The 24598-nt window shown below is 38.3% G+C and overlaps 1 protein-coding gene and 1 long non-coding RNA gene across 3 annotated transcripts in view; one reads left to right on the top strand and one right to left on the bottom strand.

Annotated features, from left to right (window-relative positions):
- Window positions 1–23811, top strand: part of LOC102941549 (sodium channel protein type 2 subunit alpha) — a 111965-nt gene extending 88154 nt beyond the window's left edge. For both annotated transcript variants that reach the window (XM_043525370.1, XM_027818996.3), the window contains exons 18-27: window positions 470–590; window positions 1613–1767; window positions 3434–3607; window positions 7120–7242; window positions 10196–10477; window positions 12248–12301; window positions 13434–13571; window positions 16660–16764; window positions 19019–19289; window positions 20513–23811. In XM_043525370.1, the coding sequence (XP_043381305.1) occupies window positions 470–590; window positions 1613–1767; window positions 3434–3607; window positions 7120–7242; window positions 10196–10477; window positions 12248–12301; window positions 13434–13571; window positions 16660–16764; window positions 19019–19289; window positions 20513–21699 (2610 nt within the window). In that variant the 3' untranslated portion in view covers window positions 21700–23811. The remainder of the gene's footprint in view (window positions 1–469; window positions 591–1612; window positions 1768–3433; window positions 3608–7119; window positions 7243–10195; window positions 10478–12247; window positions 12302–13433; window positions 13572–16659; window positions 16765–19018; window positions 19290–20512) is intronic.
- LOC122462390 lies at window positions 16063–24592 on the bottom strand. Its single transcript, XR_006284904.1, has 3 exons — window positions 24582–24592; window positions 24218–24225; window positions 16063–16200 (listed from the first exon to the last, which is right to left on the bottom strand). It is a non-coding gene; the product is annotated as an uncharacterized LOC122462390 (long non-coding RNA).
- Between the last annotated feature and the right edge of the window lie 6 nt (window positions 24593–24598).

The following is a 24598-nucleotide window of genomic DNA, read 5'->3' as shown; positions in this document are numbered from 1 at the left end:
CTAATTTTCAACATTTCAATCCATACACTGTATATTTTAGAGAAAATTTACCATTTGTAGTGGACATGAAGATATGTTTGCTGATTTCTGTTGGTTTGGTCATTGTGCTGGAAAGATTAAGTGACATTCACAGTTTAATCCAATATAATAGGGAGTGAAATAACTAACAGTATGGCATATGCAAATTGCCTAATTTTAATATTATTGAACCTTAATTTCAGAATTCTTATACATGGATCAAGTTAGTGGACAAATTATTTTTTAGAATTTCCTATAAGAAGATATTCTAGAAATCAAACCCACACAACATAGATTTGAATACTACGATTTTACTTATGGTAATGCATATTATCAATATGTAGTTATTGATAATCTTATTTAAAAGTTATGGAGCACTGGCATATTTCAATATCTTCTATAAATAATATATACTTAGGAAAAAATGTTTCCTGTGGGATTTTATTTTCAGAAGCTAAATGCATCCAGCTCATCCGAAGGCAGCACAGTTGATATTGCCCCTCCTGGAGAGGGCGAACAAGCTGAGATTGAACCTGAAGAAGCTCTTGAACCAATAGCCTGTTTTACAAAAGGTAACCAAAACACAATATTGCCTAAAGATCGTGTTAGCAAACTGGGGCTTGATTCAAACACAATTTGCTTCTACAACAGTTGGCACTTGAAACGCCATGGGCCTTCTTGGTTTCACTAGCCAAGAGAAGCTACTCCCTTGTCAGTGATAATCAAATGTCAAAGTAGGAATTCTCTGGAAGGTGGCTAACTCTCCTCCCTGCTCAATCACTAACATATCTCAATATTAAGATACTTGCAGTATTAATTTTTCCAATCCTATAACTGTGTTTTGTAGTCATTAGAGAAGGCCCTTAGAATTTGGAGCAACTCTGTTTTTCTGAGACAAACAGAACTGACCAATAGCCACAAACACTACTGTGTTTTGGATATACAGTAGAACCTTAGAGTTATGAACACAAAAGTTACGAACTGACCAGTCAACCCATAGACCTCATTTGGAACTGGAAGTACGCAATCAGGCAGCAGCAGAGACAAAAAAAAGCAAATACAGTACAGTACTATGTTAAAAGTAAACTACTAAAAAAAATAAAAGGGAAACCAGCAGTTTTCTTCTGCATAGTAAAGTTTCAAAGCAGTAATAAGCCAATGTTCAGCTGTAAACTTTTGAAAGAAGAACCGTAATGTTTTGTTCAGAGTTATGAACATTTCAGAGTGACGAACAACCTCCATTCACGAGGTGTTCGTAACTCTGAGGTTTTACTGGAGTTCATAGATTGTGTGTAATATTGACAGATATTTTTAAAGTCAATTTCATACTTAGTTGTAAATGCAAATCACTGTCATTTTCTCCCCATGGTTTCACTCCTAGATGTAGTTTAAATCTATTTATTATCACTATTCAGATATTCAGAACCTTATAACGGCAAGTAGGGGATTCCAGTGTCAGATTTTAAAAGTATCTCATAAAGAGAGTGGCTATCAAACTAATAAAATTAATAATAATTTGGATGCCAGAGTGATTAACTACTTCAAAATAAATTGCTATTTTATTCCAATTTCTAGTTATTTAATATGTTTATAGGTTGTGTGCAGAAGTTCACATGTTGTCAAGTAAGTATAGAAGATGGCAAAGGCAAAATCTGGTGGAATCTTAGGAAAACCTGCTACAGCATAGTTGAACACAACTGGTTTGAGACATTCATTGTCTTCATGATTCTTCTGAGCAGTGGCGCTCTGGTGAGTAAATACTGATGACATATTCTGAAAAATAAGTTTTTAGGAGGGTGATTTATTAAAAGCATGTTTGCATACAGGATACGTTTTGATCAGTATAAAACTCTAATCAGTTTAAGAAATATTTGGGAATCAGCAGTAGCAAACACTCACTTTATAATGTGCAAGATAAAGAAGCCTTGATAGATGTATTTTAATCACAGCTGTGCAAAATGTTCACGCTGAAACCCAAAAACACTCTAAAAGTTCCTGCATTTCATGTTTCATTACAGTTTTGAAATGTGGACCAAAGTTGGAAGGCTTACTAAGATTCACATATGTTTTGATTAGAGATCGACCAAAACCAAAACACTGGGCTAAACTCTGCTTTTAATTAGACTGGTGTAAATCTGGAGTAACTTTATTAAAGCCAGTGGAGTTACCCAGAATTTATAGTGGTTATTTATAGTGCAGAGTTTTGGACCTGAATTCTACTGACCTTTGTTACTGTTTGGATTTTGACCAAAATTTTGAATTGTGAGCCCGTCTCTATTTCCGAAAGGACCTGGGCCAATGTATGAGTGCACATCAAAATCATATTAAAACATGTACACATTTATGGCTTCAAATTATTTTACTTTAGGATTTGGGGCCATTTGAACTATCTGGTGAAGCTCTGGAACTCTCTGCATTCTGCTTAAATCATCCCTGTCATGCTCCACCCTGGGTCATTGTTGTCTTAATATTATTATTATTTTCTAAATTTTTTGTCATCTTTGGAATGTATAAGATTTCACTAAATGGCAATTGTTTCCAAAAAGATTGTCACTCTTCACCACTATCCCATTTCAAATTACACACGCTCTACACTTGCTACACTATCAATGGGCATAGTATACTTTCCAAAAACAAATTACCGACATTTCCATAAATACACTTAAATATATATTTTCTTGCCAGTAAACACTGTCTTTTTTCTTGGTTATGCTGATAGGAAAAGCGTTTTATTTAAATGGGGAAGTAAATAAAATCTTCCTCACTACTCCTCTCTGGGAGAATGTACGTATCTGGAACAGGAGGATTTTTTGAGTTAAGCCCCGTATTAAAATATTGGCAGAAAATCATTTTTTGTATTTATTTCTTGATTCAATAATAAAATAGGATCGCAAATCCTGAAGTCTCTATAGGCAATAACTCTTATAGGCAAATTTATCACTAATTTCTGTGAGGGTTTATTTAAAGGTTGAGTAAAAATCTGAGTAAGGACCTCAGGATTTGGCCTGGAATTATTTACTTTGATTTTGTAAAACCAAACCTCAATTGTGAAAAAAAAATCACAGCCAACTGAGGGTCACACAAACAGTACACAGAATTACATGTAGAGTCCCTATATTTCTTGTTTCTCAAAATAATAGAGACTAGACTTTTCCTTTTGCTTAAGAAAACATATGCTCCATATTCTATTGGAGAAAGCATAAAACAAGACTGCCTCTCTCAAAGTTGGATTCTGTTGAAGCAGATGTAGTGAAATGGGAACTAAGTAATATAAGAGTTGAAAATAGTGCACAAAGAAGAAAATGAAAATGGTGCACAGACTTTAATCCCTCCACTTTCTTCATTTATCTAATTGATCTTTCTGAACCAGGAATGAATACTTAGTTATGAATACTTGCAAACGTTGTGTTCACAGGCTTTTGAAGACATATATATAGAGCAGCGCAAGACTATCAAGACCATGCTGGAATATGCTGACAAGGTTTTCACATACATCTTTATTCTGGAAATGCTTCTGAAATGGGTTGCCTATGGTTTTCAAATGTATTTCACTAATGCCTGGTGCTGGCTGGACTTCTTGATTGTTGATGTAAGTTCTTTATTCTTCAAGTCTTTTCTGACTGATTTTCCTATCAACAAAGTTACAAAGCTCACTATTGTGAAGTACATTTCTAGTGAACACAGTACTTTGAGCAAAAATTAATGGAAATTTTACTAACAGCCTGTGGTTATCTGATGGTGTTACTAAAGGTGCATTTATACTCAAAAGAGAAAACTATAACTAACAGAACGTTACATACTAAACAAAAGCCAGGACATACCAAAGTTAAGGTCCCATGCAAAACTCCGCAATTTGTGCATATACATTATGACACAGTCTTATTATATGATCACATATTGTTTCTCAAATAATACATTATATCATCATGGAACTTTTGTACAGCCATCCAAACTTTGCATCTAAGATACTATGTTTGGTCCAAATGCTGTCAAAGCTTTATTCCCAAGAGATTATCCTCTACTCTGTTAGTGTTTGCAGTGAAGTAGTGAAAAAGGCAGTGGCATTAACATATGAAATTAGTTAGTGTAGCTGGAGTTTATTAGCTGTTTGACAATTTGTAAGAAATAAGTTAGCTATGACTTGGGAGGGTTTATGATGGAAGAGAAGAGAAGCTTTCTTGGCTTCCTTCCCAGCCATGGCATATATCTGTACAAAGTCCCTGCAAGAGGATGGATCAGCTGATCATTACCTGTTCTGTTCATTCCCTCTGGGACACCTGACATTGGCCACTGTTGAAAGACAGGATACTGGGCTAAATGGACCTTTAGTCTGACACGGTATGGCTGTTCTTATGATCATTGTCTTAAGGGATCAGTGCTCCCAGAATATTTTGGTCTCCTGCCTTCCAATGTTATCTGACTCAGTCCTTTAGTGAGCCAAAGTGATGTGTGTGTTCAAATGAGAATGGGTATCTTGGAGGCAAAGGTGCTTAAGGTTGTTGCCACTAAATTATTGTATTGCTTCACGAGGCAGTCCAAATTCTGGTCCCTTCATTGTAATGTTTCTGTTAGTATGCTCTAGAACAGCGGTGGGCAAACTACAGCCCAGGGGCCACATCTGGCCCTTCAGATGTTTTAATTCAGCCCTCAAGCTCCCACCAGGATGCAGAGTCTGGGGCTTGTCCCGCTCCAGCTAGGGAGCGGGATTGGGGGCTTGCCCCGCTCTGCGCATGCCATGGATCTGCATGGCTCCCAGAAGCAGAGACATGTTCCCCCCTCTGGCTCCTATGTGTAATGAGGATACTTAACTTAGATTCTATTTCCCTAAGTTAAGTATCCTCACACCTTCTTGTCAACTATCTAAATGGGCCATCTTGATTATCACTACAAAAGTTTTTTTCTCCTGCTGATAATAGGATAATAGCTTATCTTAACTAATTAGCCTCTCACAGTTTGTATGGCAACTTCCAACTTATCCATATGTGTGTGTGTGTGTGTGTATATCTATATCTATATCTATATATAGATATATATCTATCTATCTTCTTACTATATGTTCCATTCTATGTATCCGATGAAGTGGGCTGTAGCCCACGAAAGCTTATGCTTTAATAAATTTGTTAGTCTCTAAGGTGCCACAAGTACCCCTGTTGTTTTATTACTATCTGATCTTAGATTGTCATTTCTAGATGCATGCTCTTTTAACTCCCATAGTTGTGGTTCAAGTCATTTTTGTTTATATATAAAATAAAACTATTTTAGCACATAAGGGGCATTCCTTATTGTCATATCAGTGAATACTTACATCTGAAAAGTGATTTGTGTTATAAATCTTGTGGGATTAAGTGAAGGTCTTCAGGATTCTTTCAAGTACTGGAATGAAATACGCATATATTCAGGTATACATGTCTTCTATACTTCTGGTGGTGGAATGCTATAGGTATACTTTAATCAAAAGAAACACAACTGTGGGAAATTCTTCCACTTAAAACTGCTTAGATTAGTTTCATTTCAGACATGAAAGTTAATCCTCTCCCATGGTGGACTAATTTACATTGAGCAATATTCTCTGATACAGTACAAATATGATTTTATTGCCCGTGTGTCTTTGTAAATATACAGTGGTGGTCAATAAAAAGCTGAAATTCGCCGATAGCTGTCTCACAAGTACCTGAGATAGCACTGTACTTTCCTTTATTTAGAACAGGAAATAAGCTGGGAACCTCAATTGCTTATCTGTTGGTAAACAATGACTTTTAAATGACAATCACTATAGTCCAAATCCTGCTGGTTTTACTTTCATAACTCTTATATTATAATGTACAACAATGTGCCTTTAAATGGGTGGTGGTTAGGCTTTTGCTCAATAAGTCATTTTCGGACCTTAGTGATGATGTTAATCATCCTTCTCAAATCTCCCCTTTGGAAGAAGATAGTCAAGAAAGTAGGAATGTGGCAGCTCCATCAACACTAATTTCACAGATATTAGTCACTATGTTTTTATGTCTGGGTGTGGAACAGCGACTATATTATTAATATCAAAGATTTATGAAGTCTTCCTGACAACAGGCCATGGGAAGATGTCCATGCTGAGTTATAACAGCAATCATCAGCCTTTCACAGGTGAACTGCTGCCACTGAAACCTACCAAACTTGTTGGTAAGCGGAAGCATAAGAAGAGTGTTGTGGAATCTGCACCAGTTACTGGGGTGTCTGCCCACTTTTTGCCAAAAAGTTTTGCACTCCTGGTGTTCTATCCACTAGTTCCTGGATTCTAAGGAAGATATGGTGCCTTACAGGAACTATTATTTTATATGGCTAATATCATGTGTTGCTCCATGTATGGCATGGAGCTAAGACTGCAGCCGTGCCCTTTGAGTCTGACCAAATGATCAAGGCTGTAGGGAAGCCTCATGATGTGCTGGTTAGAGCAGTGAACCAGAAGTTAGGAGAACTAGATCCTAATCCTATCTGTTCTATTAACTGGCCACTGCTTGACCCTGGGCAAGTTACATAACCTCTCTGTGCCTCTGTAAAATGAGGATAATAAATAATACTTAGCCACAACTGTAAAGTATTCAAAAACCTCAGAAAAAGGTACAAAGTATCCTTATTCAAGACCTTGGGTAAAATTTTTGAAAGTGACTAAAATCTATTGAAACTCAGTAGAACTAAGGCCCCTAAGATACATAAGTGCTTTTGAAAACTATATCCTTTGAGAACAGTGAGCTACGTCCAGATATTGAACTCTAACCAGATAAGAAGAGATAAAGATAAGGCAAATTGGCAAGCTGTACAGACTAATATATACTCTTTTTTTTTTTAAACAGGCCCTCTTTAGGTCCATTATGGTTCCTTGCCCCTCCAACAAAATATATGAAAATGTAAGGACTTTTTTATGTCAACAAAGGTTCCATAAACAGGTGTCCTATAAGTATTTTCCCTTCCTCAATAATTTTTAAAAATATTTCCTATGGTTAAAAAAGGAAAACTATAGAAAGAGGTCCAACCAGTCTTAAGAAACCCACATAGTACATATTATATCCTAATATCAGCAGGTTCAGGAAATGAATAATTATTGTTTTTCTGTTTTTTCTGTAGGTGTCGTTGGTTAGTCTAATAGCCAATGCCTTGGGCTATTCCGAACTTGGTGCCATTAAATCGCTTAGGACACTAAGAGCTTTGAGACCTCTAAGAGCCTTGTCACGATTTGAAGGGATGAGGGTGAGACAAATGAAAGAACCTGAATTAATCCATGCATAAACAGAAACCATACTTGCAAAATGAGGAATGACAAATCCATGTAGAAATATTGCACTATCCTCTTTTCTATGGCATACCAGTAACTACAGTAGGATGCTTTATTACATAACTAAAATTTATATCCAATTGCAATCATTAGCATTTACAAGCAATCACACATATTTTTTAGGTTATTTACCACCTAGATAATTACAGAGTTTTTGTGTAAAACGTTAAGGAATTATCAGGATGCAATGGCTGCATTGTTAATGCCTATCACATTTTCTGATGATGAGTGAAAGAAGCATAGTTTCTATATTTCTCTCCTGCTAAGAAAAAAAAAAGTCTAAAAAAATTGTGTCTACTTAGCTTGCAGAACTGCATAGCCTGTGGTTGCTCTCTTTCTACTATGTATGGCAATCAGGTTTTAAATAATGATACTGGGGCTTACTGCACAGAACTCCTATGACAGAGTATATGAAAAGTGTGTGATGGAAAGGCACAGGGTGTACACACATGTAGTTTACTTCTTGCAGGTCAGACTTAGAGTGTACCCAATCTACTCATGACAACAGAGGTGAGTTATTCGAGCCCTGGAGCTGTTATAATTCCCATTGGATTTAGGGACCTGAGTGGGGAGAAACTGGCCTTAGAACTGAGAAACTCCAGTTCCCTTTTCAGTCTTCCTGGGATGCTTATTCCATCTACTGCTGCCAGCCTCCATCCCCTGCCTCATGTGTCAGAACTGGCATGGGACACATAGCAACATCGTGGTGAAGAGGCTGGCAGCAGTGGGATGTATGATATGTCAGGAGCATGAGACTCCCTGCCAGCTGGAATGGGGGGAAAACACACATTTCTGTATTTCTGAGAGGCATCCACATGAGATAGGAAGTGAGGGGAAGGCTCTCTCAATAAATGGTAGAGAGAAGGATGGGGTGAAAATGGAAGACAGAGATGGGAGTAGAGTTCTCTTAGCTGCTGCCTTTCAACTTTGAGTTTTATTGTGTATGTTTCTCCTAAGGATCAAGGCAATTTTGATGAGCCTGTGTGACTCCACCACCTTGCCTCTCTTCCCACATAGCTTTCCAATTCTTTCTTGTTTAGGAAGTTATTCAGATTTCCATAGCTTGCCAATCTGCCTAAATATAACAGCAATTATCTCAGTTGTAGTGACAGATGATGCTAATGTCTGAAAAAACTGATTTGTAACAAAATGGATAACATTCATATCTTAACCTTCACCTTGGAAAACTCAGCTTCTACAAAACTCCCTTTATAATATATCTGTATAGTTTAAGCTCACATACATACAAACAGTACTGTTTCTTTCCAATTGTCGCGGGGCTGATACACCCCATCATCCCGTGGAGGCAGGGGAGAGGTGCCTCACAGTCCCGTGATCAGGTCTCGGGGCTGCGCAGCTCAGGGGCCTCAGTCCTTAATGCAGCCCTTGATAGGAGGGCAGTGCAGACCAATGGCCAGAGCCAATACTACAGCCCCTGATGTCCAGGCAGTGCGGCCCAATGGCCAGAGCCAATACTACTGGCAAGATGGGGGTCCACCAAAACACGCCGAGCCTTGGTCCTCTTCTGTCACTGTTTTGCCACAAAACCTCCCTGGGTCACTTCCTACCCAAGTCTCTGGGATTCTCCAGTCTCTCCCCTCTCCACGATGTCCCGTGTCGGGGTCCGCCTCCGTGTGGCTGGCCTCCACATCTTGGAGTGCAGGCGGTCCTCCCTCAGGAGCTGGCGACACACCTCCTTCCCCGCCGGCGGTCAGCCCAGACTGAGCTGCTCTGCTGGTTTTTATAGCCTGCTTCCAGATGGAGCACGCCCAGGAGAGCTGGGGGTGTGTGGCCTCCTCTACTAAGAGAGAAAGGTTAACCCCTCCTGTAACCGTGTGGGGCTGATATACCCCATCACACCAATACTGTACAACACAATAAGAATGCATTTTTAAATAACTGATGCCAGTGAATAGATTCTTTGTACCTGGCAACTAAATAAAATACTAGCTCTTTGCCCACACCCCATAGGCCCCAAACAAAAGCCTAGTGAAGTAAATGGAAAGATTCCTCTTGATTTTAGTGGTCTTTGGATAGAAAATTAACCACCCAAAACCTTCACTGCAGACAGATTCTTTGCTGTTTCCTCAGCTGCTGAATCTTCTTTTCAGAGTAAAATAGAATCACTATACATAATTCAAATAACCTTTTGCTCAGCTGCACTTGCTCTGATCTTTTGCAGTCACTTTTTCCCCGTAGAATTGCTTAATTGTATATAAATTAAACATAGCCAAGAAAAACCAATGAACAGAAGTGTGCATTTCTTTGCTCTCATTAAGTCCAATGAATATAAAGATTATTTTAGACCAAGGTTTAAAATTAATTATGTGATGACAAAACTAAATGCATAGTACAGAGTTGCCTAACTTTTCTATGTGAATATTAGAATATCATGTGTATAATTCCTAATGTTTTAATTCAATCTCAGAATCAAGTCATCAGTACTGCCTACTTTATGTGTAAAATTCTTTTGCTCAGTCTTCCATCATCAGTCATTCTTTACATTTATTTAAAAATATATTTTGTTGCACTGTCTATAGATTTTGATTTATGTTCTTAATATTTAACATTTCTTTCTCTCTTTTTTCTAGAGCACACAAATTCTAAGGCTCCATCTAACCACTACCAGGTTTTCTTTAATTTCTTTTCATACTTTTTCATTGCCTTGCTTTCCATGTAGGGTTTTAGTTCTTGCTTTTTTCAGTTTCATTGAAGGTATTACTTTCTTTCAATATTTGCTAAAATATTTCATTATAAAATATAGACAGAAAAAATCTGTTAGTATTATAGAAATATTAATAGAACGTTGTGTGATTCTTTAATTATAAAAGATCATTGAGGTTTTTTTGTCTTTAATTTGTATGCTAGGTGGTTGTTAATGCCCTGATAGGAGCAATTCCATCCATCATGAATGTGCTACTGGTTTGTCTGATATTCTGGCTAATCTTCAGCATCATGGGAGTAAATCTGTTTGCTGGCAAGTTCTACCACTGTGTTAACACAACAACTGGTGAGATGTTTGATATCAGCGATGTTGACAATTATACTCAGTGCGAGGACCTCATAAAAAAGAATGAAAGTGCCCGGTGGAAAAATGTGAAAGTAAACTTCGATAATGTAGGCGCTGGGTATCTTGCACTGCTTCAAGTAGTAAGTGAATTTCTGTATTTTATATTGCTGTATTTGAAAAAAAAAGTATAAGAGAAATGGGCAACTTTCATCAAAAAGCAGGTTAATTTCTTCATATACAGTCAGTACCCTTAAAAAGACTCATATTACTTTACCTGTAATTAAGATATTAGTGGTATAAGAGGGATTCCCCACCCTAATATAGGGAATACCTTCTTACACTGATAGCCCCTAATGTTAAAAAGGCAAAAGGAAGCGTTTTGATGACAGACAATACAATTGCACCCCCTGCAGCCTGGAGAGCGGGGGGTGGGAATTAGTCTAGGCTGGCACAAGAAAGAGGGCTCTGTGGCTTCTTTAAGGGTCCCCCTCCCTCCCTGTGCCTCTCCCCCCTCCTCGTGGGAGTTCAGTTCCTTGTGCATTTGGGGGCGGGAAATGAAGCTGAGAAGAAGGCAGGCATCCTTGCAGATTGGCTGGTCTGAGGAGGGGTGCCCAAGAACATACTGGCACCCATGCACCCAAGGGGAGGGCACATGTGCCCTTTCTTCTGGCCAGAGTGTCATTATATGCCCAGAATAACAACTCCCACCCTCCCATCCCTGGGATTATAGTAGGAACAGGTTTGCTGAGTCAGCTGTGGGCATCGTGCTTGTCACCTGTTTGGGACAGGGAAGGAATTTTCCCCTCACTGCCAGATTGGCAGGGGTAGGGCGGGTTTTTAAGTCTTCCCCACAGCAGCTCAGGGACCTGGTGGTTAGGTTAGGAGATACAGTTCAAACTGATAACTTTGCAGTTGTACAGTGCAGATACTCATTCAATGGGATGGGAGTCGAGTTCCCTGGTAGACCGTAATTGGAAGTGGCGTTAGGGGAATGCTTCCCCTAAAGAGGCTGGGGAATTGGGATGGAGCTCCTAATGTCTGATTCAACAAGAGGAGAACCCCCTTTTCTGTAGCCCCTTAATCCTTGTACACATGGAGGGAGGTAAGATCCCAGCATCAGGCAGGAGCCAGTTGTGGAGACCTGATGGCAGCCCTCCACCAGGTGAACAAATCATGGAAGGAAGGATGACCTGCTCTGGATAAGTTTTTGCCAGATAGTACCCAGATAAGTTACATTAATAAATGTGTGGGTTAGTTAAACCACATCCCTTGTGCCTTGCCTTTCTTTCTACGTGGCTGGGACAAACAGTGGTTGCCACTAAAAAAATCTGTACAATTGTCATTTACAAATAATTAATGCAAGGGAAACCGCACTAACATTAATTAAGTAAATAGGATCATTCTAAAAATGTTTTAAGGAGGACAAATGTACTAAAGACTCATAACTTTCCTATTGGATTAATATTTGTAATACAGCTCTATACAGTATATTAAATGAATAGTGAAGTATTAGAAATCACATTTTATGGTACTGCCTGGTTATACTCATTTTACGCGATATTGTTACTTAAAATGGGCAATAATTGCCACTTTTTCCATACAAAAAAAACTCCTAATGATATCACCGAGGCTTCTTAGCAAAGATCAAGGGCCACATTTGGTGCCTGGAGAATGGATGAAGTAGTAGCATACATATGATTGGAACATTTTTAGAATGTCTGATAACTATTTATGAAAAAGGGTAGGAGACTAATACATATAATTGTATTATATGCGTGTTTTTAATTGTGATATGAACAGTGCTGGTATGAATTTATGTTTTTAAAAAAAGATTATTAAGAGATGTGCTCTCATAATTTTGTAGGGCCTGGATTTTTACAGGTAAATAAAAACTTGTGTTCCATTTCCAGGCTACATTTAAAGGATGGATGGATATTATGTATGCAGCTGTTGATTCACGAGATGTAAGTATAATATAAGTTTTAAGACCATTTATATCTGTTGAATATATTCCGACATTCCGCATATGTAATGAAATTTTAATAGCTGTATTGAATTGTGTTGAAAATATTGAACAATAACGACATGGATTCACTGATTATAAGGCCAAAATGGAACATTTTAATCAACTAATGAGATTTCCTACATAACATAGGCCATAGAATTTCACAAAGCAATTCCTGCAGTCGAGGGAATTAATCTTCCTTATTCTATTAAGCCCGATAATTTGTAGTTGAATTAGTCTGTTTAGATTATTTTTTAGAAAACCATCCAGCCTCAATTTAAAGATGCCAAATGGTGATGGATTAAACACTGCCTTTGGTAATCATCTGTGTGAACGGTTAAAAAAAAAGAGATATTCAGGAAATGCATACATTGAATATAGAGGAATACACAACCTTTTTTCAAAATTGATAATTAGAGGGTCACACACTTCATTGCTCATGTAGGCTGGGCACTGTATGTTGCCCAACTTATTTGGTGCAAATCACTTTTCAGGGTTGAGGAGCATCTGAGAAGGTATCCGGGGAGGATAGAAATAGTAAATTTCAATTCACTTCATACAAGTACTGTAAAAAAATCTCTATCGTGAAAGTACAATTACAAATGTAGACTTTTTTTTACATAACTGCACTCAAAAACAAAACAATGTAAAACTTTAGAGCCTACAAGTTGAAGCATGAAGGGGCATACAAATGTTTAGCATATCTGGCATGTAAATAACTTGCAACACCAGCTACAACCATGCCATGCGAATGCCTGTTCTCACTTTCATGTGACATTGTAAATTAGAAGCGGGCAGCATTATCTCCCGTAAATGTAACCAAACTTGTTTGTCTTAGCGATTGGCTGAACAAGAAGTAGGACTGAGTGGACTTGCATGAGGTGAATTGAAAAATACTATTTTATCTCTTTTACAGTGCAAATATTTGTAATAAAAATAATATAAAGTAAGCACTGTACGCTTTGTATTCTGTGTTGTATATCTGTATCTATCTATCTCCTCTTGCCATGAGTTGCTGCTTTATGAATTAAATGAAATTTTTGATTCTTAGTGTTCATGCAGATAATATATAAATGTATGATGTTTTATAGCTACTAGATCAGCCTAAGTATGAGGACAACCTGTACATGTATCTTTACTTTGTCATCTTTATCATCTTCGGATCATTCTTCACCTTGAACCTTTTCATTGGTGTCATCATAGACAACTTCAATCAACAAAAAAAGAAGATAAGTATTTCAAGTATTTATTTACTGCTTTAAGAGTGAACAAGGTATAATAAAAGCTACAAATCCCCAAGTCTGTTTCCATTCTAGACATTCCTTACAGTGAACCAGTGACTTATTCTGTGTAAAGATGATGGACACACAATTTATTTCAAGTATCTAAATAAATTCACCTTCTGCCTGATCCTATTTTTGTAATGAAAAAATCTGCTGTCATGGGTCTGACTGCAACATCATAATTTTCAGCACTTTGACTTCACTGCAAGAAGTCAAGAGAAGGCAGGAAACAATAAGTCCTTGTTTAATACAAATATGTTCACAGAAATTTGCAAATTGTGCAAGAAAACCTACAATAAATAAGCAAAAGAGGAACATGTGTGTTATCACTCTGATTAGCAGGAAAGTTATTCTCTTGGAAAAAGTCCCTCTTTAAAATTAATCAGGTATGCTTACTACTTAAATACTTATCATTCAATGAAGTATAGTGGTGGGAGGGACTAGCTGCCCCAAGTACAATCCCATCCACGGCCCTAGGCATGTTCTTGGCACCTGTCCCCACTTTTCACACCACTGGGGCTACACTTCTATTTTTAGTGTGCTAGGTCTATCAGAGCTAGCGTGGGTTATGTCTCCTCAGGCTGGAAATTACACCTTCCAGCTCCAGTGTAGACATACCCACAAAATAAAACACAAAAAACAAGGAAGCAACTACAAATCCAGTTCTACAAGCGTTTATAAGAATAAGACCCATCAATTCCAACACGACTAATCACAGAAGTAAAGCTTATTAAGGTTCTGTAGTAATGAGCCATATGATTCTGACCTGTTCAATTATAGGAAATGGGAGGAACTTGTAAACCCTATTTAATCCTCCTTTAATTTATAGTTCATTGGAAAGGTAAAAAAAAGTAAGAAATAAGGGGAAATTTTTTTTTCTGAATCTGTTGAACTTTCAAGTAATTTTAAAATAATTTAATTAAAAATAATTGGCGGCCCTAGGATCGTTAGTATGGTAATTCTTCAGGTGTCTGATGGAACTAGCAGCCTGAGTATCATCTTAAATGTCTGTGTTTGCTGTGAAAATCCTTTGGCTTCAGCTGGCGGCCACTCTAATCAGTTAATGAGATACAACATTTCCATTCTACTCCCAACTGAGTCTAAGGCAAAACTCAGCTGTGAATGAACATCTTTAAACAGTCAGCATTTCTCTTCAGAATAATTGCAGACCAACCTGCAGCTTCTTCAGACGCTTCAAGGGGCAAATGCCATGACTTGAGGCTTAAATTTCCAGTTTAGTAGACACTGACAGCCTAACTTTAACACTGAACTTCCATTTAATTGTGTCCATAATCAACTAACACAAATGTTAGAATGCTGAAAACACCCACAATCAAATAGTCAGATATTTGAAAGGTAACATTTGTACCTGCAGAATGGAGGCTAATGTGAAAAACAAATAACAGGCCTTGAAAGTCTTAGGCTTTGTCTACCCTACAGACTTCTACAAATGTAGCTATGTCAGTCGAGGATGTGAAGAGGTGTGATCCCTAACCAACAAAGCTCTGCTTGCAGAAGTCCTTTGTACAGACTCAGTTACACCAGCAAAACTGCACTTTTACTGGAGTAGCTTGTTTCACTCCAGGGCACTAGTTTTGCCATACCAGTATAAAGCGCAGCTTTACTGATATAGGTGCATCACACTAGAAGCACTTTGCTGGTATAAAGAACAGGAGTACTTGTGGCACCTTAGAGACCAACAAATTTATTAGAGCATAAGCTTTCGTGGGCTACAGCCCACTTCATCGGACGCATAGAATGGAACATATATATATATATATACACACACACATACAGATAAATTGGAAGTTACCATACAAACTGTGAGAGGCTAATTAGTTAAGATGAGCTATTATCAGCAGAAGAAAAAAGCTTTTGTAGTGATAATCAAGATGGCCCATTTAGACAGTTGAGGACAAGAAGGTGTGAGGATACTTAACTTAAGGAAGTAGATTCAATATGTATAATGACCCAGCCACTCCCAGTCTCTATTGAAACCCAAGTTAATGGTATCTAGTTTGCATATGAATTCAAGCTCAGCAGTTTCTCCTTGGAGTCTGTTTTTGAAGCTTTTCTGTATTCTTATACAAGCAAAGCACTCCTAATGTAGACAAACCCTTAAAATGGATAGGGGCTCCAGTTTGTTTGGATTTTTTTTTGTTCATGTCTTCCTATGACACGTCCCCCTCAGTATCACTCCATTTTGCTTGTTTCTTAAACTAACTGTATAGACTATGATCCCAATGGTGACCTGCATCCACACTGTGCCTGGAACAGTTCAGGAATGAGGCAGAGTATGGTTCAAAGGTGGTTTTGTGCCACCATTAAGCCCCACAATCCTGGAGCCAGCCAGGAAGAGGCTAGTGCAGTGATTCTCAAAACTTTCGTATTGGTGACCCCTTTCACAAGCTTCTGAGTGAGACCCCCTTTATAAATTAAAAACACTTTTTTATATTTAATATTATAAATGCTGGAGGCGAAGTGGGGCTTGGGTGTGGAGGCTGACAGCTCGCGACCCCCCATGTAATAACCTCATGACCCCCCTGAGAGGTCGCAACCCCCAGTTTAAGAATCCCTGGGCTAGTGCTTGGCACAAATTAAAACAACCTCAGAGATACCCTAATTTATACCTGGCTCCCTGTCACCCGAAGAATCATTCCAGCAGTCAGAGACTGTGAGGGCACAGAAATGCCCTAGCCATGCCCCTTTCCTGCAGACACATGCTCAGTGTCAGGGATGGGAACAGGTCAGAGCAGAAAGTGCTATGGTGGTCTTATGTTACGGGGGAGAAGGGAGAAGTCGCTTTGCAAACACTGGAGAAATCTTCCAACTACCAGTGAAAGCGATCATTGGGATATACTTTGTGCTGACAGAGCTGTTCAATAACACTCGTATGATACCTGAAAATTGCCCTTTTAGTATATAAATCAAATGTAAACTCAAATGTCCATCACTAAATTATATAGTGACATACAATAGTTAGAGGTTATGTCTGCAAACATAGTTGTAACCAGTTTTGATCTCATTTCCTTACTTTGGAGGTCAAGATATATTTATGACAGAAGAACAGAAGAAATACTACAATGCAATGAAAAAACTGGGGTCCAAGAAACCACAAAAACCTATACCTAGGCCAGCGGTAAGAGTCCCTTTATTTTCATGCCTCCTGCATTAAATACCCATTTTAAAACATGGTTTTAAGGTTTCATAGACCCTCCCACAAGTTGTGGCCCAAGCCTCCGCCCTGATGCTTGCTCCTTGGGAGTGGCTTCTCCCCTCTCCTCACATGGGTTGGATCCTGGGTTCTTTTTCTGACACCTAGTGCCTCCACCCAAGGTGACGCCACATTGTGTCTGAGACACAAGGGGTGCAGTCCCTTGGGAAAATGAATAATGCTACTAAGAGACAAGGAGAATAAATCCCAATGCACAAGAAACAATATATAACAACTCAAAGTTCAGCAAAGGAACGACACACCCAAAAATAACAGTGTAACAAAGGGGGACTTTACTGGAAACAGGAAAATAGGAACAAGGGACGAAAGGATTAGGGTTAACTAGTAAGTACTAAACATTAACAAATCAAGTAGTTTCCTACTTTGCAACACTCACAACTCTTCCCATCCCCAGCTCCCTCCCTAGCACTCCCCATATATATGATATGCTGAGGAGGAGTCCAGAGATGAGTGCTGCAGTGCTGTGAACGTTAGCCAGCTTAAACAAAAAAGGGTCCCCTTACTTCACTCTTGGGTTGGGCAGAGTCTTCTCCTGGCTGCTACCAGCCTCACTGGCTTCCTGGTGTTGGCTGGCTCTCGGTAGCCAGTACCGGGTGGGATCTCTGCCACTCTGGACACTGGTCTCCACAGAGCTTGAATGGCCTGATCCATGCAACTTTCCCAAAGTTCTCCCTTTGTGGGGAGAGGGAGTTAATCAGTCACCCTGTGAGCTGTTCTGCTTCTCTCTCTGAGTCTTACAGCTCTCAAGCTCGAAACTAAAGCTAGTCTACTCTCTGGACATGTTTTGGGAGCTGGCAAACTCCAAGTGGGGGTTACAGCTTTAAGTACCATATATATTTGGTAGAGGGAACCAGTTTTTTCTATTATTTTCATTAAAGAGGTAGAATTTTCTCCTTTCCCCTATTTTTTTTTTAGAGTTAGCTTATTTGAATAACTTGGGCTGTTCTCATATTTTCTTTAAGAACATATACATCGGACATATGAAATGGGGGATTCCCTAGATACCTGAGCTAAGTTTCATTATGCACTACATAACTGAGCTGAGTCCCAGGGCAGCTGCAGTCAATTCTGGCTGCTTATTGCTATCCTGGAGGGAGAGGGGATCTTCCCTAACCTTGACTTCCTGGTCTTCTCACTCCAGAAGACCTTTGCAGGAAATGGGGACGCACTGGCCCTTACTGGGAGTTCCATAAAGACCTGCAATCAGGGAGAGTGATAGTGGCAATTTGGTGGGCTTTGAAGACAAAGACAGATGGGAGCAGACCCTAGTCACCTCTGATCTCAAAGACAACTAAGGAGGGCCTGTCAGGGAGTGTGGGAAGAGATGAGATTGTGTTCATAGAGGTTCAATTTCCATGAGGCTGAATCTTTATGTGAGCTACTTGACGTCATGAGCCAGATACTGTATTGCTTGATTAACTGTTCCACTGAACCCCTACAACTTTTGGAAAATAATACTTACTGCAAGCATCAGGGGGTAGCCATGTTAGTGTGTATCCACAAAAACAACAAGGAGTCCAGTGGCACCTTAAAGACTAACAGATTTATTTGGGCATAAGGTTTTGTGGGTAAAAGAAGTGGTTTTTTATCCATGAAAGCTTATGCCCAAATAAATCTGTTAGTCTTTAAGGTGCCACCGGAATACTTATTGCAGAAGCTATCCACTATAGCAAATTAAATAATAGTCGAACTGGAAGGATGTAGATAGTCAACAAACTAAGTAATGCATAACACTGGGTGATGGAACCAGTAAGTAAGGGATATAACCTTAACCATCCAACTAAGTCAGTGAGTACAATCAGTGAAGGGCAGTTATGCAGAACAGAGGCTGGGAGATAACATTTCCTGTTCCTGGAGCACAGACTGGTGAAAAAGGTGGCCTTTGACTTGACTACTCTTTATTCCTCACATCGTCATCACCCCTCCAGCCAATAGTGATTCCCTTCTTGCTCACCTCTGACAACTTGTTCAGCCACAAGTCAGAAGAGGGGGAAAGGATAAGTTACCCTCTGGGTTCTGAAGGTGGATCAGTTTACCCACTCCTGTTCTACAGAGCTAATTCCTGCCAAGCTACAGAGAATTGCTTTCCCCAGATTTGCAATTTGTAAAGAAAAACATATTTTCAAACTATAAATAGTATTTGTTTTTGTTTTTACAGAACAAATTCCAAGGCATGGTCTTTGATTTTGTAACAAAACAAGTATTTGACATCAGCATCATGATTCTTATCTGCCTTAACATGGTCACCATGATGATAGAAACAGATGACCAGAGTGATGAAATGGAAACTATTTTACACAGGATAAACCTGGTATTCATTGTCCTTTTCACTGGAGAATGTGTCCTGAAATTGATTTCACTCCGTTATTACTACTTCACCATAGGCTGGAACATTTTTGATTTTGTGGTTGTCATTCTCTCCATCGTGGGTAAGAACAATTCACTTTCATGAAGGGGGTACGTGAGCAGAAAGTGAACATTTCCTTTAATGATTTTATGATGCTTTACATATGGCTTTGTCATTTGCTACATGGCCTACAATCAAATTTAGATAGCAATTCTTCAGTTTTCATTTTTATAGTACAATGTACATAAAATGATGCATACAAGAGTATTTTTTCCAATCTGATTTGGTTTATTGTAATTTGAAATGTCAGAATCTGCATTCATGAGCAAAACTGAGGAGTATGTGAACAGGGAGGGATTTTTTAAATCATCATGTAGGCTAAATATTTAGAGTTCAGTTAGCTAAAAGGCAGTGAATCTCAGTAGTGCAATTTGTGAGAGTTCACGACACTTCAAGGTGTTGTGGAATTGTTTTTGCAGATTTTCTGACAGACCTCATAGGGTATGTCTTCCCTGCAGTGAAAAACCCGGAGATGACCTGTACCAGCTGACCTAGGCTCAGAGGGCTCAGACTAAGGGGGTTGTTTAATTGTGGTGTAGACGTTTGGGCTCAGGCTCCCGCCCAAGCTCTAGGACCTTCCCACCTAACAGAATCCTACAGTCCGGGCTGCAGCCTGAGCCCAAACATCTACACCGCAATTAGACAGCCCCCTAGCCTGAGTCAGCTGGCACGGGCCAGCAGTGGGTGAATAATTGCAGCTTAGACATACCCATAAAGGCTTTGTTGAGCACTCTGCAGAGCCTGAGGTACAGATTCCAACAACTTGCATGAGCTTACCCTACTTTTCATCTAATTATTACTGTTTGATATAAAAGGTTTGTAGGAGACTGAGTTGCAAGAACTAATGCACTCAGAGAGAAATTCCAGTTTCTAGGCTTCCTGATGAGTAGATGCAAAATCTAGATGGGAACAAGCTACCTTTGCTGTAAGCAAACCTCTTTCTCTCACTCATTTCCCTTTTCCTGCGGGGTATCTTTACTTTGGTATAATCTGTACAGAAGGAAACCACAGTGTCGCAGCCTCCAATGTAACGTTTTCACAATTAAATAAAACAGTTCATGTGACACTAATGCTATTATCAGTCTTCACTGGAAAGATGTTAACTTTCAGCATTTAAAATAAAGAACTTATTGTTCTGATTTTTTCTGAGACAGCAATAAATATTTCCACAAATAATGAGTTAATATACTTTAAAACCTGCTATTGTATTATTTACTTTACAATGTGAATTTTTTGTTTTAACAGGTATGTTTCTAGCTAAGGTGATTGAAAAATATTTTGTGTCCCCTACCTTGTTCAGAGTTATCCGACTCGCCAGAATTGGTCGAATCCTGCGTCTCATTAAGGGAGCTAAAGGGATCCGTACTTTGCTTTTTGCTTTGATGATGTCTCTTCCTGCTTTGTTTAACATTGGTCTCCTGCTTTTCCTGGTCATGTTTATCTATGCTATATTTGGAATGTCCAACTTTGCCTACGTTAAGAGGGAAGTTGGGATTGATGACATGTTCAACTTTGAAACTTTTGGCAACAGTATGATCTGCCTATTTCAAATTACCACATCAGCTGGTTGGGATGGTTTGTTAGCACCAATTCTGAACAGTGGAGAACCAGACTGTGACCCTTACAAAGATCACCCAGGAAGCTCTGTTAAAGGAGACTGTGGTAACCCTTCAGTTGGGATTTTCTTTTTTGTCAGTTATATTATCATCTCATTTCTAGTTGTAGTAAACATGTATATTGCTGTTATTTTGGAGAACTTCAGTGTTGCTACAGAAGAAAGTGCCGAGCCCTTGAGTGAGGATGACTTTGAGATGTTCTATGAGGTTTGGGAAAAGTTTGATCCAGATGCAACCCAGTTTATAGAATACAGTAAACTATCTGATTTTGCAGCTTCACTGGATCCTCCCCTTCTTATAGCAAAACCAAACAAAGTTCAGCTTATTGCAATGGATCTGCCCATGGTAAGTGGTGACAGAATTCACTGTCTTGACATCTTGTTTGCTTTTACAAAGCGTGTTTTGGGGGAAAGCGATGAGATGGATGCACTTCGAATACAAATGGAAGACCGGTTTATGGCAGCCAATCCTTCTAAAGTCTCCTATGAGCCAATTACAACTACATTAAAAAGAAAACAAGAGGAGGTTTCTGCTACTGTTATTCAGCGTGCTTACAGATGTTATATTTTAAAGCAAAAAGTTAAAAAAGTCTCCTGTGTGTATAACAAAGATAAAACCAAAGGGGATGGCCTACCTGTCAAAGATATGATTACTGATAAACTCAATGAAAACTCCACTCCAGAAAAAACATACGAGAGCTCCTCTACAACCTCTCCACCTTCCTATGATAGTGTTACAAAGCCAGACAAAGAGAAATATGAAAAAGATAAAGTAGAAAAAGACTATAAAAGTAAAAATGTTAGGCAAAGTAAATAAAAAAATTAAGAATGCTGTTTGTGTGACAAATTGTTTACAGCCTTTGAAAGATGTATTTGTGTCAACAGGACTCCTGTAGGAGGTTTATGCCAAACTGACAGTTTTTACATACATACATACATATATATATTATATGTGTATATATACTCAAGGTCAGTGCCTATAACAAGACAGTGATCCCTCGTCATCAACCTGTGACTTTGTAAAACAGGGTAACAACCTTGACAAGAGGTTACTGTTTTCACTACAGCTGACACTGCTGAAGAGGAGACACACAGTGGCTACTGTCTGTAGGGACCATGAAAGGCGTGCAAAGCTATAATTTTTGTGGGTTTTAACATACCACAAAATATTTAGTACAGTAACTGTATCCACTGTTTGTAATTCAACTGCCACATTTGCCATATTTTTACAAAATTGGTTTTCGTGAATTTATTGTTTTTTTAATTCACAGGTTGTTTACTATTATATGTGACTATTTTTGTAAATGGGTTTTCTGTTGGGGGAAGAGGGTTTGAGGACCAGGTGTTCTGCTCTCTAATTCTCTATAATGTACAGACAGAAGTGATTTGCATAAAGGCATGCTGCACTTATAAATCATGCATGGGAAAAAATGACATCACACAAAACAACAGAGTTTAATTCCTTCCACATTTCAGGGTGGCTCTAAAATTTGAGGTGTTTTAACTATTTGTGTTGTCGCATCCAGACAAATCTTTATGTGCCTGCAAAGTCTCCTGTAATTTACAAGAATTTAGAAATGGATTATTTTAATCCAAGTCATTAAATATCAGCAAGTGCAAACTTCATCCCAAATTCCAGTCACATAGTCTTTGTTTTTGTTAAATGTTCCACAGAAAAAAATATTGTATGGAATCTGCCCTTGAAAAGTGACTTCACCAAAACAAGTCACTTGTTTAGAAGTTCTACTTTATCCTGAGGGATTGTTTTTGTATCTTCTTCTCTCAGTAAGGCTGACATCTAATAGGTCAATAAAATGCCCTCTGTTATGTAAATACTTATTTTACACAGTTGTGCATATTTGAGCATACAAATAAGTGGTCATGACACAGTACTTTGTATCAAATAAGTGCCACAGTATATTTAGTTTGCAAGCTTTCAACAGGTAATCTATTGTATTCTGTACCATTATAGATAGTTTGGAGGGGATCACTGATGCATGTTAATATTGCCTTTGCTGCTGTATTTTGCTCCGTCTATTGTTCAGAGTTCTTCACTGTAGGAAGCCATATGTCAGTGGTAAAGTGAATTAAATTGTTCAAACAGACCTCATTCCTTCATATCATTAAGCAATAGTTTGCAGTTATTTACCAGCTTCTTTAGTTTTGCATTTTAAATGGTTACTATTTGGTGTAAAGCCAGACTGTATAGGGCCTACTACAAACTGTTTAACCTGTTGAAAATGTGGTTAGCATATATAAATAATGTAAAAATAAACCATATTACTTGGCAGCACTTTTGTACATAAGAAAACTGTCATTAGGTTCAAGTAATTGTTTCTTAAGTTATTTTCCACAGTCACTTGTTTATTTTCTATCCATGGTAAATTTCAATGGAGAACTTCACAATGAAAGAAATAAAGAAAATAGTGAGTATTTGTAGGTTACTTTGTTTTAATATTATATTTGAAAACATTTCAATGTGAAATATTTTGTGTAAAGCTGGAAACCAAGTTTATTTGCTTCCAAATAGTTATAGCTGGTGAGTGGAAGTGGAGGGGGGATGTTTGAATTTCTAGCACTGCTTGCACCAGAAGTTTTGAGATAGTCTTATTGTTCATGGAATCCTTGCTATTTTTCCAGTGTTTGTTTACATAGATTATACTTACTCTTTTTGATTCATGCTGCACTAGAACTCTTCTAAACACAATATGGGACCCACAATATTTTCCGGGAATAAAATGGCACACTTGTATAATCAAGATCAGGACATTCTGTGTTTCATACACAAGCTAAAGTTAAAGGTAGACTCTTTTACTAAAGCTTTTGACTTGTAATGTGTTGGTGAAGTGCATGCAGGAAATTGCTGTTAATGTAAAGAACGTAAACTACGTTATAATCGAGCCAAAAAATAAAGATTTCATTTTTTATTGTATTTCCTTTCTTTGTGCTTTTATTGTTTAAAGAAAAGAAAAGAGAGGGATTGATACTGACAAGGACTGCTCAGATTTAAATGCGTCCATCTTCACACGTCGTAAAAATATTTTGCATAAGTAGTAAATCAAACAAATGTATGTTTAAAGAAAGTTTAATGCAGCGTTCACCAGTAAATAAGTTACCTTCTATGGCTGCTACATTGCTGAAGCTCTGTGGACCTCCACTACTTGATAGCCAACAGATTTAACAAGGACAGCACAAAGCACCTACTTCACCCCACAGCCTTCTTTCTGCCAAATTTCAAGTACCTATTCCAAAGTACGAAAATGGTTCAAAGAAACTTTTTTATTTGGCCAAATTGCCTTGTTTTTCCCTAACTTCATTCATGGAGATGGCTGGACTGCTTTTACTGAAACTTTAAAAAACCCAAAACAACACAAGGAAGAGACCTAGGTCAGAAAATTTTAAGTTAAACAAATACGTTTGGCAAAGGTATAATCACCTGCCTAGAATATACTTAATACCCCCCTTAATGTGGATGTGTCCATAATACCTTGCTTCTGGCATTATCTAATTAGTATAAACATGCTTTGTATTTGTCTATACCTTATGTATTGATATGAAAATGATAATGTAGAGTAGTAGAGTTTGCTACCTGGTAGTGATGTTCCTACATTCCAGATCAGGCACTCTTATCTATCCTTGGAAGGTTTTAATTTCTAGATGCTTCCCTCTTCTCCATTTATAGCCTTATTTCCAGAGAACAAGTTCCCATGACAGCA

This window comes from Chelonia mydas, chromosome 11 (assembly GCF_015237465.2).
Source record: "Chelonia mydas isolate rCheMyd1 chromosome 11, rCheMyd1.pri.v2, whole genome shotgun sequence".
Lineage (NCBI taxonomy): Eukaryota > Metazoa > Chordata > Testudines > Cheloniidae > Chelonia > Chelonia mydas.
Note: the sequence above shows the minus strand (reverse complement) of the source record. Positions and strands in the feature narration are given on the sequence as shown.